General features: G+C 47.0%; 1 protein-coding gene across 1 annotated transcript; it reads left to right on the forward strand.

The window, feature by feature from the left end:
- The first annotated feature begins 16,873 nt into the window (after nt 1-16,873).
- On the forward strand, nt 16,874-19,495 carry LOC146020140 (noggin-2-like). The gene has a single exon (XM_083153012.1). The coding sequence runs from the start codon at nt 18,472-18,474 to the stop codon at nt 19,126-19,128; it is 657 nt and encodes a 218-aa protein (XP_083009138.1). The 5' UTR covers nt 16,874-18,471; the 3' UTR covers nt 19,129-19,495.
- Nucleotides 19,496-19,721: the final 226 nt, after the last annotated feature.

The following is a 19,721-nucleotide window of genomic DNA, read 5'->3' on the forward strand; positions in this document are numbered from 1 at the left end:
ATCTCGTCTACGTCGTGTTCTTCCGGGTCTAACTCTTGTATGTCCTTGTACATCTCCTGAAGGCTTATCGCAAAGTCTCTTAGCGTCTCCTCAGAGCCTTGCTTTCGAGCATAAAAACGTGACTTGAGTTCTGACAGTGTATCAACGTCAAAGGTAGCGGCCAACCGCTTGAATATGTGGTCTGCTGTTTCTCTCTCGGTCTCTGGCCAGGAATACACCTCGCGCAAAGCAGAGCCTTTCAATTGGCCTAACAGTATCTCTACTTGCTGCTGAATGGTCACTGGATACAGTTTATATATTGATTCCAATTTTTTCTTGAATGTCTTTAATGAACTGGAGTCTTTCCCGCCTTCTCCAGAGTACATCGGAATCCATGGTACTCCGAAGTAATATGGTAGTGTTATGGGGTTGCCTGCCACAGCCGGTTGTGCGGGTGCGGGTGTGGATGTTGATACACCCGTTCCTGATGATGATGCTGTATCCTCGCTTGACATCTTTCTTTTCTTGTTCTTATCCTGTTCGTGACGCCAATTCTGTGTGACCTACCGGTGAGTGTTTCTTCCTGTCCTTTTTCCTTTTCAGATACTTCAACTCACAATAACATTTACAGTTAAGACAGTAATTCACACAGTAAATAAATAAATAACAAATGTTTTATTATGCAGGAACACTGCTTCTTCTCTTCTATGGAGAATAAAGGTTAATGGTACACAAACAATGCATAAATGAATAAAACAGACTAGCTATACTTTAACAATGGGATTGTTTTTAGCAGACACAATAACAATAAATACCATCAAAAATCAATTTGAATGACCTCAACAATAACCTGAGGTTACTTAATGCATTAAGTATTATCCTAACTGCAGTTTAGTGTACGACCCTTCGGTAAGCAATTGCTTTAATTTAGACACTGAAGAAGAGCTCATAAGATTTTAGATTCCTGAGATGAAAGTAGTTCCTTTCTGTTGACTGTAATAAATCTCCAGGGGTAGTTCCTAACTAGCAGGAAATGTTTTACCAGAAATGGGAAATGTTAAGCAGTTCCAGTGAAATGTTACACCTTTCTTGGCAACAGTTATAGGAATAATTACTTCCGGAGAAAGGTGAAGACCATAGTCTAGTGGTACTATACGGGTAACTTATAATCCTCCTGAAACATACTTTAAGACACCAGAGTTCTTATTGCTTCCCTTTTACTGTGACTAGCGTCTTCGGGCTACGGCAACCGGGTTTATACATCCTTAGGGTTAGTCTGCATTAAACTATAACCCTATCTGACAATGTAAATGTACCTTTCTGTGCTGACTGGGTAGGGTAGGCGTCCCCAGGCTACCAAGCCGGGTTTAGCCTTCCGCTTCCTATGTAATACTATTCAGCAGGCAAGGGGTTAAAGGATTTCGCTTTGTCTTCTGTGAGGCGGAAGGAGGTTTTATTTATCAGTGTATTAGGTTGCAGCCTGAGCGGAGAACTATGTTACATAAACTTCTCTTTCCTGATACTCCCTATATAGGGTATGGCATATAGGCTCTCCGCCACTCACTCTCTGTTCTTCTCTAGCAGCCCTGTCACAATATTTCTGCCCTTACTGGTTGCTGTGCAGTCTGGGTTCTGCTTTTACTAGGTACAGACCACTGGTAGCGCTGTTTCAGATACAGCCTGTATTCACTGTGGGATTAGTATAAACTGATGGGCGGTGCTAATGCGATATAGACTGCCTAGGGGCTGGCTTGAGAGACTCTCTTTGGGGTGGATTGCACACTCACCACTCCCCTGTATTGTCGTCTGCTCCGTTAGCTGCCGCCCGGACTCCACCTCAGTACCCGCCCAGTGCTGACGCGGCCGCCGCCTGCCTGGCTCTATCTCTGTGGTAGTCCTCGCTGGGCCTGTCAGTCATAGGCTGCTGCGTCACCGGTCTCCGCCTCCAAGATGCCTCCCTCTAGATGACGATGCGGCCCGCCTCCTCACGACAATGCCGTCTCCGGGACTCGCCGCCGGGATCGTCTGCCAGTCCGTCCCCAAGGATAAATCAACGCCGCCTGTCAGCGCTGGACGTCGGGGCAGCCGGGGACTCTTCTCTTACACGTCTGGCTCCCGGTAAAACCCCTCAGCATCGCTCTCCGTCCTGCCTGCTGCGCAGCTCTGCTTTTTTTAGTAATCCTCTCAGGAACTGCTTCCTGCCGTTACTGTCTGTCACCTTTATAATCTCCACCTCGCGCTGCCAACTTGCCCGCTCACCGCGCGAGCTGTCTAGCTTTATTAGTATATGTATTTGGTGCCAACTGTCATGAATTGGAGTACCCCTTCCAACGGGACACATGGAGAGGTCCTGTGCTGTTTTTCGTTGAAGGTGGCTCCGTCCAACTCCCCTCCGGGGGAATTCAGTATGGGTTAATAATAGAGTCAGTCCTTCTTGCTTTCCATTAAAGTCTCGTTTTGCCTTCTGTGAAGGCATTTATACATATACTGCACAACTTTTGATGTCCCCTATGGGGATGGTATTTTACAACAACTATGTACCTTATATTAAGGCTCACTCGTATGGCATTATATGCCTACATAACCATGCACAAATATGTATTTATACATCCTGGGGGCTGCTCACCCCATTCTTGTGACCATATCACATACTGCAATTATTGTATTTATTTGACAGTTGGATATACCTGTTATGAAATGGGATACAATATACACACACTGTATACCTGCACATAACCTGGCAGACCACCATATGTACTTATCTGTTGCAGGTGCTAGGACCCAAGCCTGATACCATGTACAAAAGCAAGACCACAACCAGAATCACTTTAAATGCTTGGAACATTGAGGGTTATTCAGACCTGAGCCCTGCGATCAGATAAGAGTGTAAACCCGCTCTGACATCACACTTCCTCCATGAGAAAAGCTTGTACACAACTGTGTTTTTCCTGACACTCCTAGTAAACGGCTGCCTGACAACCACAAAAAACAAAACCACACTAGATTTTATCACATTTTGGCCTTGTGCATGCGCACTACTATCCGTATGCATGTGCACTCGTCTGATAATTACCCATTATGAGAATTCGCACAACAGCGATCAGGTCTGAATAACCCCCAATGACCTGAAGGTATGGCCATTGGCAGATCTATAATGGGTAAGGGGTGTCCAAGGGGACCACATTGCACACCTGCACCCATTTCTTCTATATTCAGCTCTCTGGAATTCTGCATTGATAGCTCCAGCACTACACAGATCACTACCGGAGACAGCTACTGCTTAGGTATTAAAGTGCTGCCAGAGCCAAAGACTACACAAAGTACCCCTTCTCTAATAATAAGCACCTGCTATTGTGTAGTAGTCAGTGACCAATGTGTACAACTTTTACCCATTATAGATATGCCACTGTCTGTAAATTGAGGAGAAATTAAACTTATTACCCAGGGTTGCCTACCCTCCCGGAATGACCGGGAGGCTCCAAAAATTAGGTTCCCCTCCCCAAGCGCTGATTTCCTGCTATTTATGACTTTTAGGGGGGATGGGGCTGGGTTAAAGATGCAAATCACATCATTTAGCCCTGCCCCCTCCTCGAAGACCTGCGAATAGCAGGATTTGCGGTACTGGGGGCAGGGGCGGGGCTTGATGATGTCTACATCAGGCCCACCCCCAAAGTGCTGCTGACAGAAGGCAACCCTGTTATTACCCCATAGAAATGAGGAGGATAATATGAAAAGTATCACTCCGTAGACCTGAAAAGCAGAAGAGTATGACATTTGTTACCTCATAAACTTGAGTAGAAGAGTATGTACCTATGGGGTAGATGTATGAAGCAGTGATAATGGAGGACGTTGAACGTCAGTGGCATAAATCTCGTGCTCCAAGTGACTTCCTCATATCTAAGACTATGTTCGACTCTTATCGTAAGGTTCTGGACGCTGCCAAACAAACATGTTTTAATCTCTTACCTCTGCCAAAGTTCAAGTGGCATTTTAATATTTTTTATTATTTCTTACTCCAGCCCTTACCCAACCCACCGGCTACGACCATTGCACAAGATATCTCTCCCTATTTCAAAAACAAGATTGTTAAGATCCAAAATGAAATGGTACAGTATGCTCTTCCCCAGTCAGTGACTTGCTCAATTCCCTCACTGAACCCTCTGCTCCCTTCTCATCATTTGTACTCACAAATAACGATGAAGTATCTACGCTCTTCTCATCCTACTACTCTAATACTTCTCCATTTGACCCTATACCCTCACAAAAGCAGTAGAGCTCCGATTCCTATACTCTTCCCAACCTTAAATAATATCCATACTCTCTCTCTCCTGGTATCTTTTCTTCACTGTTCAAGCATGCTGTCACTCACATTGTGCCTACACCTGCCTTACACCCTTTCTTAACTCAGACAATTTGCTGGATCCACTGCAGTCAGTCTTTCCTTTCCAACACTCCACACAGACTGCACTGACTACAGTAAGTCTAAAGGCCATTTATCACTTCTTATTCTTCTAGGTCTCTCTGCTACATGTGACACAATTGACCATTCTCCTCTCGTACAAACACTGATATCCCTAGGTCCTCAGGATGCAGTCCTTTCTTGGTGCTCAACTTATCTTTTTAAGAATTTGTTGCTCCTTAAACTCCTCTGCAGGGCCATCTTTTTTTTTTTATTGTTTTTGGTACTTGTTTCCTAGAACGGCGCCCACGATTTCCATCGTATGGGCTCCTAAAAATGTAATCGCATCGTATCGCATCTCCCTGGAATATTGCGACATGCAATGCAATTCGATTTTTAATTGTACAAGCACCCATGCCATGAGATGCGATGGGTGCTTACAATGAGATGTAACCCCCAGTATCCACGCCATCCCGAAGCATGGCGAGCGCAACGGTACGCGTCCTCCAATCTTTTCATACCCCCACTATCCACGTCGGCGTGGAGTCGATTGTAGATAGTGTGGCGAGCGCAGCGAGCCACCGAGCCTGAAGTGTGGTGAGCGGACGCGGAATACGAGCCCGAAGCGTGGCGAGCGCAGCGAGCCCCACGAGGGGATACGGATTACTTCTCAGCGGCGGTGTAAAAGGGCTCAACCCGTGTCCATTTACATGAGTCTCCTACCTAGGTTCTGACAACCTGACCAGGGTGGAACACGGGCAGGACCTGGGTAGAGGCCAGCACAGGTTGGGACATCCATGTAGCAGGAAGCGCTGCTGATCCCAGAAGCGCTTTCCGGAAGCGACCAGAGAGTGGCGAGCAGAAAGCGGACACACCGCTGTAGTCAGCGCACAGGCTCCAAGCAATGGCTGGTGTTCTACAGGCGGTCCATGGGCCACAGTTGGGGGTGAGTGTTGTGTGTGCCTCCCACCCCAGTGACACTTTTTTTTGAGGGGGGAGCACAGGGGGCTGAGAGGGAGTACATGGGAGAAGATGCTGTCTGCTGCTGCAGGAGAGGGGGCTGGGGGGGGGAGCACATGGGACATTCAATAATGACATCCACAAGGAAAAGCAGGGCTGACACCTAGGTTCAGTGTAAACGGTGCAGACCCAGGTGGAAGTGCTGTGTAATACCCCTTTTACACCGCAGCAAAAACCCAGCATTTTCCCTTGTGGGCCTGGGTCAGCGGTGGTGTAAAAGGGATTAACCCGTGTCCCTTTACACAAGACTTCTACCCAGGTCCCAACCAGGGTAGAACACGGGCAGGAACTGGGTAGCGGGCAGTGTAAATGGGTATGCCGGGTCATCTGACCCAGCTCCCGTTTACAGCGATGGGGGCGCACATGGAAGTCGGGCGGGGGGCACGCACATCCCCTCACTGCTCTCTGCTGTACTGCGCAGACAGCAGCAGGGAGGAGGTGAATGGATGCCTGTGTGCGGCATCCATTCACCTTGAGGACGGGGGCTGGGGGGGTCACAGAGGCTGGGGGCAGCCCACCGGCTTACCTTGGTGCTGGGCTTGCCCCTAACGCGGCAGTCCGAGGCCTGGCGATTGGCGGTTCCGGTGCTTGGATATGATATCATCTCCATGCGCCGCCCCCATTTACACTGCGGGTCGGCACCGCAGTGTGAACGGACCAAAATCTCGGAACCGACCTGGCTTAGAACCGTGTTTCAAATACTGGTTTGAATCCGTGATTTTGTTGTAATTGAGGTATTAATGGGGTACGAAGCTGTGTCTGACCCTGGAAACTCCTTTGTTCAAAGACCAGGATCCGACCTGGGATTTTGGTGCAAAAGGGGTATTAGTAGAACTGAGAACAGTATGAAACGGTTTACCCAGTAGACTACATAGAATGATAAGAACAAGAAAAATATTAATCAATATGACTGAGAATTACAGTGTTTTTCTCTTAGACGGAGGAGAAGAAGAAGAGTAATGAGACCATTTACAGAGGTGAATTGAGGAGAACCGTCTGTTCAACAAAGCCAAGAACAAGGAGAGTACACATAGTTGTAAGTTTTCGAAGATAAATCCAGTGTTACCATTTGGGGCATCACCGGCTCTTCTAGAACGAGCCAAATGAAAAATCTCATTATCCCACTAATTCACCAAAACAGCTTACAAAGCAGAGCCTGATCATTAAACATATGAAAATACCTCGGCACACTGCTCCAGCCACGCAGTACAGGTGCTCAGCCGCACAAGGTGTACACTGTAAAAAGTAATTGCCACAATTTTTACACTGGAACACTGTTGTTGCTGCCAATTTTCTGAAACCATGTAACTGATATAAACGCTGTTAAAATGTGCCAGCCAGAACAATAAATACATTTCTTTGTGCTGTTGTGCAGATGAAAAATAAAATAAAAAAAGTACATTTTTAAACAAAATTATTTATAGTTGCCGAAATTAGCTAACAAATAAGAAATATCTGGCCCACCAACGCTGAATCACTTTATTAGTTACTGCGAGAAGAGAGGTTTTATTTGATCTGCCTTTTTTCTAGATTTAATGGTCCCTAGTGTCTGTACCAAGAATGTTTTAATGAATTTAGTGCATTTTCCGATACTACCTCAGTTTACATACTTTCAGTAGCGCCCGCTTACTGTGTGCACATAAATACTTGTTTGTGGTTCTCTGACTGTAGACCAGGGTGCGCACCGGTATAACACCTGAGGACCAGCTCATACTGGGCCTAATTGTGCAATGTTACGCCATAAATAAATCACGCCGAACGGGTTTAACACCAATCACTAAACAGCAGTCGTGTGTTCTACAGGAGTCAAATAAACGTATCAAGGTCATAGCGCTCCATTCGTCTAACGTTTTTCTCTTGTTTCATATCCATTTCGTAGGCTGTATATTCTGTAGGGCCAAAATAATCACATCCAACCCCGACTGCGAATGGCCTCAGGGGCAGATTTATTAAGCTTGGAGAAGAGATAAACTGGAGATAAAGCGGAGAAAAGGTAAAAGGAGATAAAGCATCAGCCAATCAGCTGTGTTTGAAAAAGACAGTTGGGAGCTGATTGGCTGGTGCTTTATCTCCTTTTACCTTTTCTCCGCTTTATCTCCAGTTTATCTCTTCTCCAAGCTTAATAAATCTGCCCCTTAATCTGTCGTCCGTCCATTCGCAGCGGGGAGGGGTGGACGGGGGTGGCGCGGGGACATGGGAATGCCCAGTGTTTTATGGGTGTCCCCATAAAATGCTGGGCATTCCCATGGGTACGTGGGCGGGCCGATGTCACACATGACATCAGCCGCCCGCCCAGTCTTTGTCCTGTCGGCCCAAAATATAAGTCAGTTGAGACTGACTTATTTTTGCGATGGCAGGACCTTACTTGACCATCGAATGATTTCTGCTGCTGCGGGCACTTGCGAGGGGATGTGTCTTTGTAACACATCCCCTTGCATGGTTGCGAGGAGAAACAGCGGCGGGTGGAGGGTATTCGCCAGGGCGACGTCACTGGGATTTAGTAAGCTGCGAGCTTCGCAGCTTACCCAGTCAATTAGAATCACCCTTTAATGTAGATGAGAGGTCAAACTGATAATATTTGGGATTGGAATTGTGGATCTGTAGAATGGGTCTGTTAGGAATGACTGCAGCACATGTATGAAAATGTGACAGTTAGTAATGACTGCACCTGTGCACCAGCTAGGTGGTCTGGGAAATGTGACAGTTAGTAATGACTGCACCTGTGCACCAGCTAGGTGGTCTGGAATACATGAATTGTTGGTGGATCTCGAGGACCATCTAGTTAGTGTAAAATAAAGCTATTAAAAATAAAAAGAATTGGTAGATCTGCATAAAATAATCAACTAAAAATTAAATAAATATCCTCAACTTCAAAGTTATCTTATATCTTAACTTATATATCAGTAATTAATTGTAGATGGAGTTTGGTTGACGAACGATTGTGGAAGAGAACCTGCCCAGGTGTCACAGCTCACAAATCCCTGGGGGCAGCACCGTGCCCTACTGGCAGGTTGTCAGTAATAGGGTCGACAGTCAAAAGGTCAACCAATATTGGTCGACAGGTCATAGGTCGACACATAAAAAAAAGGTCAACATGAGATTTTCACGGTTTCTTTAAAAAAGAAAAAGTTTTATCATACTTTACTATCCAAGTGGACATAGAGTTAAATTTAATAGTGTGCCAAGCTTAGCGAGCCATGTGAGGGGACGCAGCACGCTTATACGGTGTCCATGTCGACCTATGTCATCATAAACACCAAAAAGTGTTGGTCTTTTCCACCTCGACCTATTGTTTGTGTCAACCCTTTGACCTAAGGTATGACCTTTTCCATGTGTCAACCTACTGTATCGCCGATTGACCAATACTGTCGTCCTTACTACTATCGACCCTATGACCCATACCTGCTCTACTTCCTAGACCCGGCGACCTGCCCCCCCCCCCCCCCCCCCCTAGGTGTGAAATCATAATGCCATGGACCAGCACAGGACGCATTGCCGGCCTGTTACAGAGCTGGAGCGGAGACCTGTGAAGCGGTTTTAATAAAATGCTAGTTTACGTGCTGTATGGAACACTTTCATTGGATAGTAATTTTGACTGATGTTCTAATAAATGTAATAGGTAAGTTTTATATGGGTTTTCTGAAATCATTGTATTCATTTTTATTATATATCTGAGATTCACATACAGTATACTAACTTCAGTGATAAACGTCTGCTTGTGCAGATTGATATTCTTACGGTTTAACCAGACGCGACTGGATTACGTGTTTTGGCAACTTTCTTCGTCTCAACCTCTGAATCCAGTGGCACGTTTATTTTATGGCCATTTGTTCCACTCAACCACCGAATAAGAATGCGGTCTGTGAAAACATTGGCCCTGATTCTGATCACATCGCTCCCCTGCACGTTTGCACAGGGGAGCGATGTGTAGCAACTGCGCATGCGCATAAACTTTTTTGCGCATGTGCGGCAGCTTTCTGCAAGTGTGCGAGGCCTGTTTGCACCTGACAGTGTGGGCGGGGGGCATGGGGCGGCGGCGAGGGGTAGTGCCCATGGGAACGCCCAGCATTTCATTTGCATCCCCATGAAAACGCTGGGCCTTCTCATGCTGATGCGGCCGTGATGCGGGTGGGGGGTGGGCAGCTGACATCAGCAGCCCGCCCACTTCCCATAGAAGGGCGTCACAGATCTAAGGTCAGCAGAGGCTGACTTAGATCTGTGAACGGTTGCAAAATCATTCTACAGGTGCCCATACACGTTCCGATCCTGCCGCTGCGATGTGTGCTATGAGATGTGCGCTCCGGCGGCATCACATCGCACAGTACAAAAAGTATGTGCTGCACATACTTTTTTTTACTGTCTTTTTATTGCATCGCATTGCATGCACAACGCATGCACAAGGCATGCAATGCGATGCAATGCTATTTAAGCTCAAAACGCACGGCAGGATCGAAACGTGTATGGGCACCTTAAGGCCTTTTCTGGATGAGATGAATGCCAATATCTTCTAGTGCAGGCATGTCCAAACTGTGGCCCTCCAGCTGTTGTGAAACTACACATCCCAGCATGCCTTGCCATAGTTTTAGCATTCCCCAATAGCAAAACTGTGGCAAGGCATGATGGGACTTGTAGTTTCACAGCAGCTGGAGGGCCATAGTTTGGACATGCCTGTTTTAGTGTGTATGGGCCTTTATGCAGATGACTGCTTTTGTCCATTTTCCTGCGTTTGGGAGCAAACAATCGATTGTAATTTGTTCCCAGAAATTTTCATTCCAACCAGCCAGATTGGAAAGATAATCGTCTCGTGTGTATGGGCCTTAACAGTCCAGGTTATAAGGATATAAATGCTTGGGTGCAGGTGACTTAGTACCTCAGTCAATTTGATTCAATCATCAATCCTCAGCTGAGTAATCAAATTGCCTGAGGTACTAACTGAAGGCCTATACACACTGGGCGACTTTGAGCTGAAAGCAGCTCTGTTTTGCCCAATATGTATCATACTTACCTACTTTCTGGCTGCCCTTTCTGAGATGGGGCAGCCAGCTCAGGGGGGGGCGGGGCTGCCGGGAGTGAAAAAGGGTGGGGCGCAGGCGGAGCCACATGAGTCGTTACTTGTTTGGGGGTGTGGTCAGAGCAATTGTGATGTTTTAGCCAGACCCGACGTGCCATGCCATTTTTAAGGCATTGCATTGTGGTGGGCGAGGCTAAAACGGCGTCATTTGACCCGCAGACCCCCCCCCCCCCCGTGCACAGAGGGGGGGTGGGGGCGCGGGAGCTGGGTGGCTTTCCGGAAGGGTTGCCATTCCTGGAGGGTAGGCAACCCTGGTGTGTATGGGTAGGCGATGACCAGTGATGCTTTATCCTGCATCATTGCCCGCGGCCACATCCTGCTATGGAAAGCCGTTCAAAGCAGCAAAAATCGATGGGCAGGGGGAAATCTCTCAGTGTGTATAGGCCTTTATTTACCTGTTGGGTGACATTCTATGGGATGCGATTATCGTTTTTTTTGCGGTAATTAGACCACAAAATGGCGATATCGCATTTTCCCATTAAATCGTTTATTTAATGGGATGCGCTCAGGGACTGAAATCGCATATTATGTGCGTTAAGGTATGCTGAATAAAAATGCGAGATTAATTCGCATTTTTATCGCATCCAGATGTTTTCCAATACAAAAATATACAAGTCGCTTATTTAATGCAATGCGCATTTGCACATCGCATTTTATAGGTGACTAATTATCGCACTTATTTCAGACCAGGGTCTGTTAGGCGAATTAGCCAGAACCCTGCACAGATCGCAATGTTCTGTGCAGGGTTCTGCTGTAAAAAATAAAAGAAAGGGTTAAAAAATTAAAAAAACGAGCGCGGGGTCCCCCGCCCGAGTATAACCAGCCCCGGGCTCACTGAGCCGGTGCTGGTGACATAAAATCAGGGTCCCCGACAAATAGGAGTCCCCTTGATTTTATGAAACCAGCACCAGGCTCAAGGTCCGGCGCTGGTTCCCAAAATACGGGGGACAAAATGACTAGGGGTCCCCCGTATTTTAAGAACCAGCACCGGACACAACCAGCCAGCAGGGTAATGCCACAGCCGGGGGAAACTTATTATATAAGCTCCCGCGGCCAAAGCATTAACCCCCTGGCTGGTCAGCATGGGCAGGGGTCCTGGGGAAGTGGGGACCCCCCCAATGAAGGGGTCCCCCCCCTCCAGGACTTACCAGCCCATGCTGATAGTCCGGGGCTGTCCCCGATGCCCCTGGGTGGTGGGCATCGGGCTAAAGACTTGTGTAAAAAAAAAGAATTAAAACTATTGTTTTATACTGGCGAACTATGAGTCCCAGCAAGCCTACCCCGCATGCTGGGACTTGGGGAACCACAAGTCCCAGCATGCGGGGCATTAAAGGGCCCGCTGGCACTTGTAGTTCTGCAGTGCAAAAAATAGTTCAATTCTGAATACAGACGCCAAGGAAGTAACATCTCAGCGCACCTAGAGCAGAGATGTTTCCTCCTCGGCGTCTCTAGTTAGAATGATTTCTGGCCAATCAGGAGCCGACTTTCTCGGCTCCTGATTGGCCAAGAAATCATTCTGTGCAGAGACGCCGAGGAGGAAACATCTCAGCGCCGGTCAAAGTCCTGCGAGCCGGGTACCAGATGGGAGCAGCGATGCCACCGGAGGTCGTCGCCGGGGACCAGGTGAGTTGGATTTGCATCCTTAGGTACCCCTGGGGACTACCTCGGATCCCGGACCCCGGATTCTTCACGCCAGGAGCCCCGGAACCCCAGGACCAGCCCCAGAACCAGGACCAAGGCCCCGGAACCGGACTCTTCTGCCCTGGAGCCCCGGAGGACGGACCCAGGATCCAGGGACCGACCTACAGGCTCAAGGTAGGTAAGTATCAGTGTGTGTGTTTTGTGTGTATTAAACTTTTATTTTACAGTGTGTCAGTGTGATTTTGTGAACTATTTTTTGCACTGCAGAACTACAAGTGCCAGCGGGCCCTTTAATGCCCCGCATGCTGGGACTTGTGGTTCCCCAAGTCCCAGCATGCGGGGTAGGCTTGCTGGGACTCATAGTTCGCCAGTATAAAACAATAGTTTTAATTCTTTTTTTTACACAAGTCATCAGCCCGATGCCCACCGCCCAGGGGCATCGGGGACAGCCCCGGACTATCAGCATGGGCTGGTAAGTCCTGGAGGGGGGGGACCCCTTCATTGGGGGGGTCCCCACATCCCCAGGACCCCTGCCCATGCTGACCAGCCAGGGGGTTAATGCTTTGGCCGCGGGAGCTTATATAATAAGTTTCCCCCGGCTGTGGCATTACCCTGCTGGCTGGTTGGGTCTGGTGCTGGTTCTTAAAATACGGGGGACCCCTAGTCATTTTGTCCCCCGTATTTTGGGAACCAGCGCCGGACCTTGAGCCTGGTGCTGGTTTCATGAAATCAAGGGGACCCCTATTTGTCGTGGACCCTGATTTTATGTCACCAGCACCGGCTCAGTGAGCCCGGGGCTGGTTATTTTCGGGCGGGGGACCCCGCGCTCGTTTTTTTTTTTTAACTTTGCGCTTTCCTGCAAACGTGCGATTTTCAGACATGAAAATCGCACATTTTCAGGACTAAAGACAGCGCACCACTTCGCTGCAAATCGCCCCTATTCGCACTTTTCAGCCTCCAATGCGCATCACATTAAATATGCGCATTTTGACTGAAAAATTCGATTTTAAAATAGGCGATTTGCGGCGATGTGGTGCGCAAATAAAACATGCGCATTTAGCGCATAGCATAGAATCTCACCCGTTATCTCTGTCTTAACAGCTTCTTCTCTCCATATCCAGCAAATCATATTGAAACAGATCATGTTGCTTTCACTTTCCGTTAAGGAGTAATTTGGTCCATCGGGTGGCCTCTAGTGGTCACTGGCAGTACTTCACCTCAAGGAATCACATCCACTGGGTAAGATGCAGTCTTGATCTTTAGTTTGTAGCAGGTATACAACTTACCAGGTGGTCAGCACAGCATAATGGTTACAGCATTGTAGCATATAGGTGTCACAGCATAGCTAAAAATCTTCAGAACGCTCCAGTAGTCCCTACCGTAGCCCACACCCCCGGCCTATCACCTGGGCAGCTATTCCACCATCAAGAGCACTGACCCTCTGCCCTGAAAACACATTTATTAGGAAGCCACAGGTGCTGCTTAATCAGCCCAACCTTGATCACATCAGTCCTTCTTGCTGATGCTGCTCTAAAACCTGGACTGGATCTTCCACATTATATTCATGTAAAAGGATGCTGTCCCTACCACAATATAAACATATATATAGGATCCGATACGATTTCCCGGCGGTCGGGATCCCGGCGGTCGGAATCCCGACACTGGAATCCCGACCGCCGAAATCCTGACAAGGGGGGGACATGGATCGCCCCCCCTTGCGGGCTCGCTACGCTCGGCACGCTATTTTATTCTCCCTCTATGGGTGTCGTGGACACCCACGGAGGGAGAAAGTTTCGGGATTTCGGCGGTCGGGATTCCGACCGCCGGGATCCCGACCGCCGGGAAATCAACTGCATCCCATATATATATATATTATACATACAGAGGCAGAACTCTGGGAGGCAATGGAGTCATCTCCCAAGGGGGCACCTCTACTCCCCCTTCAAGTTTAAATCAGTAATTTAAAAGCCAATGATATTGCTTATGTGGCTGAGTTCTTAAAGATATATGTGTTCTCTATCCATCTATCTATATTTCTTAACAGAAATATATAATTTTTTTATAAGGTTATATAGGGTTGTGTGTGCGTATGTGTGTGGGGGGGCACCAATATGTATCTTGCCTCCGGGCAACTGTATCGAACTTACGCCACTGTATATATATATATATATATATATATATATATTGAGAGAGAGAGAGAGAGAGAGAGATACACTTGTATACATATATGTGTGTGTGTGTGTGTGTGTATGAATGTTGCCTAATTGGCAATGGGGCCAATGTTTTACTGTAAATTGCAACCATCAATTCAGAATCTCTGCTTTACCTTATCATTAGCACTGGATCAATGTACATAATGAGCCATAATTGCTGTAGTACTAAGGTGACCAACTGTCCTCCTTTAGGGAGGACAGTTCTTTTTTTTGTAAGTTCTGTCCTCCCTTGAAATGTGTCCTCGTTTATTTCCTCCTTTATTGCCCTTAATAACATTGTTGCGGCGCTGGCTTCCGCGATCAGACCTCTCTGAGCAGTGTTCTTCATTTATAGCTGCAAAGTCCTGCAGATTTCAAGACCTTAATTCTCAGAAAAGTCAAATGCAAACCACATCTCACAGCGTGGGAGATGTATCAAAGCTTGGAAAGAGATTAAGGGGGGTGGGTATTCAATTCCGAACACTATGTCTGACAGGGGAAATAGCAGACGCCACCTATTCAATGCTGCCGTTTCTGACAGCATTGAAGGTGGATTCTGACAAAACGGATCCGACTTTAAAACCAGTCGGATCTGTTTTGTCGGAAATGGGCACAGATTGACAAATTCTCACCATTTATAGAACAGACAATCTGCATCCATTTTCGCTGACACACCCACTTTCCGACACTCGGCACTCGGAACATTGAATTCTGACTGTAGAGTGGGACAAAAAACGGCCTGGGATCCCGAAATGAAAACCACCTTAAGTGGAGAGAGATAAAGTAATAAGCAACCAAGTAGTTCCTAATGCTGGTTACACACTGGGACTATCTGATGTTCAGTAGTTGCATACACGCTTACCAATTGTCAGCCCAATGTGTCAACCGCTGGGGAAAGGTTCCACAACCGGGCAGGCACCTGTGTACACCCGCCCTGTTGTGAAACCAGTCACCAGCAGTCTCTGCAGCCATCCCTGCACACAGCACGATGCAACGGTGTATCTGCAGATATATCGGCTTTGTAGCATGGCCGGTGTGAAATGTCTGGGAACTACGTCATTCACAGACATATTGCAGGTACACACCTGCCGATGTGCCCACACTATATTGGCCAGTGTGTACTCAGCTTAACTGTCACTTTTCAAACACAGCCTGTAATGACAGTTACATTATAAGACGATAGGATCGGTCTCCAGCTCTCTCTCCAAGCTTTGATAAATGTTCCCCAATATCTGACAACCTGTGAGATGTCTCCAATATTCTACAATGGAATATATCACATTCATCAAATGCATTAACCTCATCAGTGCTGTGTAACAATGTTCTTTCTTCAAAGAATATCCCGGGATGAGCATTCCGAGATTTCTACCCAGGTCCTGACCTGGGTAGATTCCTGAATCGACCCTGGATGTGATCAGTGTGAATGGTCCCTTACCAAGAATTGGGTACACGGGACTTTAAAAAAGCTGCTGAGTGGAGCTTTCTTGGGCTCACAAATGCTGATGTCATCTTTCAGAGCCCAGGAGTCCATTTCTAATGCCATGCATATGTATTTGCAGGAATTTCCTGGGATCGGTGTGATCAGAATCCTGGGTTGATCCTAGGTCTGAGTGCAGTGTGAAAGGGTACATTCCCGGGAAGCGTCCGGGAACACATTCCCGGGTACGACCCGGGTCTGTAAGTGTGAAAGGGGTATAGGTCGACATACTGCAAGGTCGACATGGCACAAGGTCGAAAGGTCATTAGGTCGACACAAGCATTACGTCGACATGGTCTAGGTCGACAGTCAAAAGGTCGACATGGTGGTTTTTTTTTAGCCCACATATGCCGACAGGCGGTATTTCATGCCCTACCATCCACTAGGGCGTGGCGGGAGAATAAAACAATGTGCCGAGCGCAGCGAGCCATGCGAGGGGACGCGGTGCAATTAAAACTGTGTCCATGTGTCGACATTCGGGTAAAAAAAACAGTGAAAAAACACATGCCGACCTTTTGACTGTCGACCTAGACCATGTTGATCTAATGCTTGTGTCAACCTTGTGCCATGTCGACCTAGACCCCTGCCGACCTTGCAGTATGTCGACTTAGTGGTGTTGACCTAATGACTGTCGACCATCTTTAGGTCGACCATACAATCCATACCTGTGATTTATGTTGCAAAACAAGTTACTGCCTTGTAATGAAAGTTTTTGCAGCGGTCACCTAGGCGGATCCAATGTGATCTGTAGTGGTAAGTTGTGATCAAGCAGCTTACAGCCAAACACTTCTAAGTGCAATTGCAATAACTACGATATGTTCCTGACTCCCTTTTAATTTGCACACTACATGGGGTTAAAGACAGACAACGTGGGGCAGGAGAGGTTTAGGACCCAGCATGCACACTTTCAATTGGTCAGGGTTTAGGAAAGGAGGGGGCGGGGGAGTTTGGTGAGGGTTGTTGTGCAGAGGCTGTCAGAGAGTGTGTGAGAGTGTGTGTGTTTGGAGGGGGGGGGGGGAGTGACTGCAAGTGTCAGTTAACAATTCACACCATCAGGGGGAGATATTTAACTTGCATTGGAGTGCACAGCCGAGCACATTGAGGAGTGAGTAGGGAAGAGAAGAGCCACTGCTCTGCAAGGCAAGCTCTCCACAGAGAAGGGTGACATGCAGGTCCAGAGGAGGGAACCATGAGAGCCACCTGCCTCTAGAAATCAGCTTTATAAACAGAGGCTGCTACACACAGTGGGCATCACACTTGTTGACTATCTCTCAGGCATCCTTTGTGGCGTGTGGAACCTGCTACTCACCAGCTCCCATCTGGTCACTGCAGAGAGACAGACCCTGGGGGCCATTCCATTCACAGAGCAGCGCAGAACGGTGTAGACCATGCCTGATCCCTGAAGGACATCTGGATATAAGACTCAGTTTGGCAATGTGACACCGCAGTCACTTATTGCTGTTTTACCTTCTCCTCACTCCTCAGTACCCCATGCTGTATTATACAAGGGTGGATAAATCCCTGTGACTGCCAGGCTGGAACATCTCATTTGCACCCAAGAAGCATTTTTTTCTCAGCCAGCGAAAGAAAGAAGGAGCCTCGGTCTAAAAGAACTCCCTTGCACACACACACACACACAGCTCCATGTGTCTGCTGTCTCAGTGCCCTCTGTGTCTTTTCATTTGCTCTTAAAGAAAAAAAAAAGCTTGCTACCCTCTATACAAAAGCTGGAGCCAGAGGAATTGTGACAAAACCCTAATTCTCCCGCAGCAAATTCCAGGATAAGAAGCTCTTCAGTAACAGCCCCTGCTGCATAAAGGATTCATTTAAAATTAAGAGGGGGAGAGAGAGCGAGTGAGATCCGTAAAGATGAAGACTAACCTCTGTGCCGGTCTGGATCTCTTCTGGGATTTTGGAACTGTCTAACTGAGCAAAATTCCGCTTTTGTATCATACTTAGGATCTCACCGATTCGCTTCTTTTCTTTTTTTTTGTTCCTTTTCATTTTGAGACATTGAACTTGGAAGTGGCACGCTCTGGATGAGATATTAGCGTGCGTCTCTGCCTATAATTTTCCCAAATTGGAAGGATTAATTTTAATTATTTTTATACCATTGGCTCCAGGCTCAATCCAGACTATATTGCAGAAGTCTAGACAAGTTGTCCTAGATGTCACCATGGGGATGGAGACTATTCCTCTGTGAATTTTTATGTTCTGTGAGCCAGCTCCTGCACTGGAGTAAGAAAAGGGGAGGGGAGGCTGGACCAAAAAGTTAGTGAAAGGGGCAAATTAAATATCTTTGCCTTCCTTGTGTGGTTCTCCGTGCGGACGGACACAGCTACCTCTCTGTGAGAAACTTCCTGGCTCCACCAGGCTGGAGATCGCATACAGAATATCCATCTGTGTGTCTGTCACACACACCGCTGATCTATTTAAAGCATCTTCTCTGGACTTTTTGTCTATTTATGAGCTGTGCAAAACAGACCAGGGAGAGAATATAAGCAATTTGCGTGGGGAAATAACATTTACTTAAAGCCATGTGTTCCCTTGGCTCTTCCGCATGCTAGAGCAGCCCATCGGATTATTCTTAGAAGTTGCTTACCTTTAATATCTAGAAGTTCGTTGACTGAACAAGCGGGAGGGGGTGGGGGGGTGGGAGAACCTTGCTCTTCTCGGAAGGGGGGCAAAAATCATGAAGAGGATAAATCTGCCTCAGGCAGTCCTGCTTTGCTCCTGTTTGGTTTTAGTGCACCATCAGGGCTCCTGCCAGCCGTTTCTCAGGTTCAGACCCTCTCCCAGTGGAGACTTACCTGTTTTACCTGTCATCGAGCAGCCAGATCCGGAGCAGGATCCAAAAGAGCAGGACTTGGACGAGAGGGCATTGAGAAAGAAGCTTGGCAGCAACTTTGACCCTAACTTTATGGCAGTGGTTTTGCCCAACCTTGTTAACACGTCCACCCAGGATTCATTGACAAAAACTAAAACTCTTGGCTCACTACCAATTGAGCTGAAGAAGATGGACCTCAGTGAGGCACCTTATGGCGGCAGGATAAAGATAGGGAAGAAAGCCAGAAGGAAGTTCTTGCAATGGCTGTGGGCTTACACTTACTGCCCGGTACTGTATACCTGGAAGGACCTAGGGGTCAGGTTTTGGCCAAGATTCATAAAAGAAGGACAATGCTTTGGAGAGAAGTCCTGCTCCTTGCCAGAGGGCATGTACTGCAGGCCCCACAAGTCCGTCACCAAGATCTTCTTAAGGTGGCACTGCCAGGGATGGTCAAGGCAAAGGTTCTGCACGTGGATCCCTTTCCAGTATCCCATTTTATCAGAGTGCAAGTGCTCGTGTTAAGGGCTGCTCATCGGTGGAAAGAGAGCTGACTGATGCACTGGGTAACCCTTGCACTGTTAAAAGGACAAAATAAAACCTGGTGCTTTTTTGTTGTTGCCATATACACTGGGGAAGTGAACTCAACCATAATCCAAATGGTTGACAGCCGAAAACTTTTGAAAGTGGGGGAGTGGACTCCCTTAACCCTTTCTTGTGCTTTGCCGTGGAGTTACTGATTCAGGTACGCACCACGAGGCCAGACATGGACAAGCAGAAAAAAAAAAAACAGAGAGACACACAAAATAAAAAAGGAATTATTGCCATAAATTAATATTTTATTCTGTCGGGTTAATAATCCATGTATGAAGTATTGTTAGAGAAAAAGAAAGTATTATCTTCCCCAAACTTGCACTGTTAGTAACTATAAGTATTCATTCTTATTATTATTATTGTATTATTGCTATGTATATTATTTTTAAAGCTTGATAAAAAAAAAAAGCATCCAGAACTAAGCACATCCATTCAGATGTTTTATTTTTATATGTAATATAGCTTTTTAACATAAGTAAAAAAGAAAAACCATACCAATAAAGCAGAAAAGGGGATTTTAAATC

Source organism: Crinia signifera, chromosome 7 (assembly GCF_055691185.1).
Source record: "Crinia signifera chromosome 7, ASM5569118v1, whole genome shotgun sequence".
Lineage (NCBI taxonomy): Eukaryota > Metazoa > Chordata > Amphibia > Anura > Myobatrachidae > Crinia > Crinia signifera.

What these genes read in the sequence shown, in the direction of transcription:
- LOC146020140 (XM_083153012.1), top strand. Translation starts at nt 18,472, where the DNA reads ATGAAGAGGATAAATCTGCCTCAGGCAGTCCTGCTTTGCTCCTGTTTG.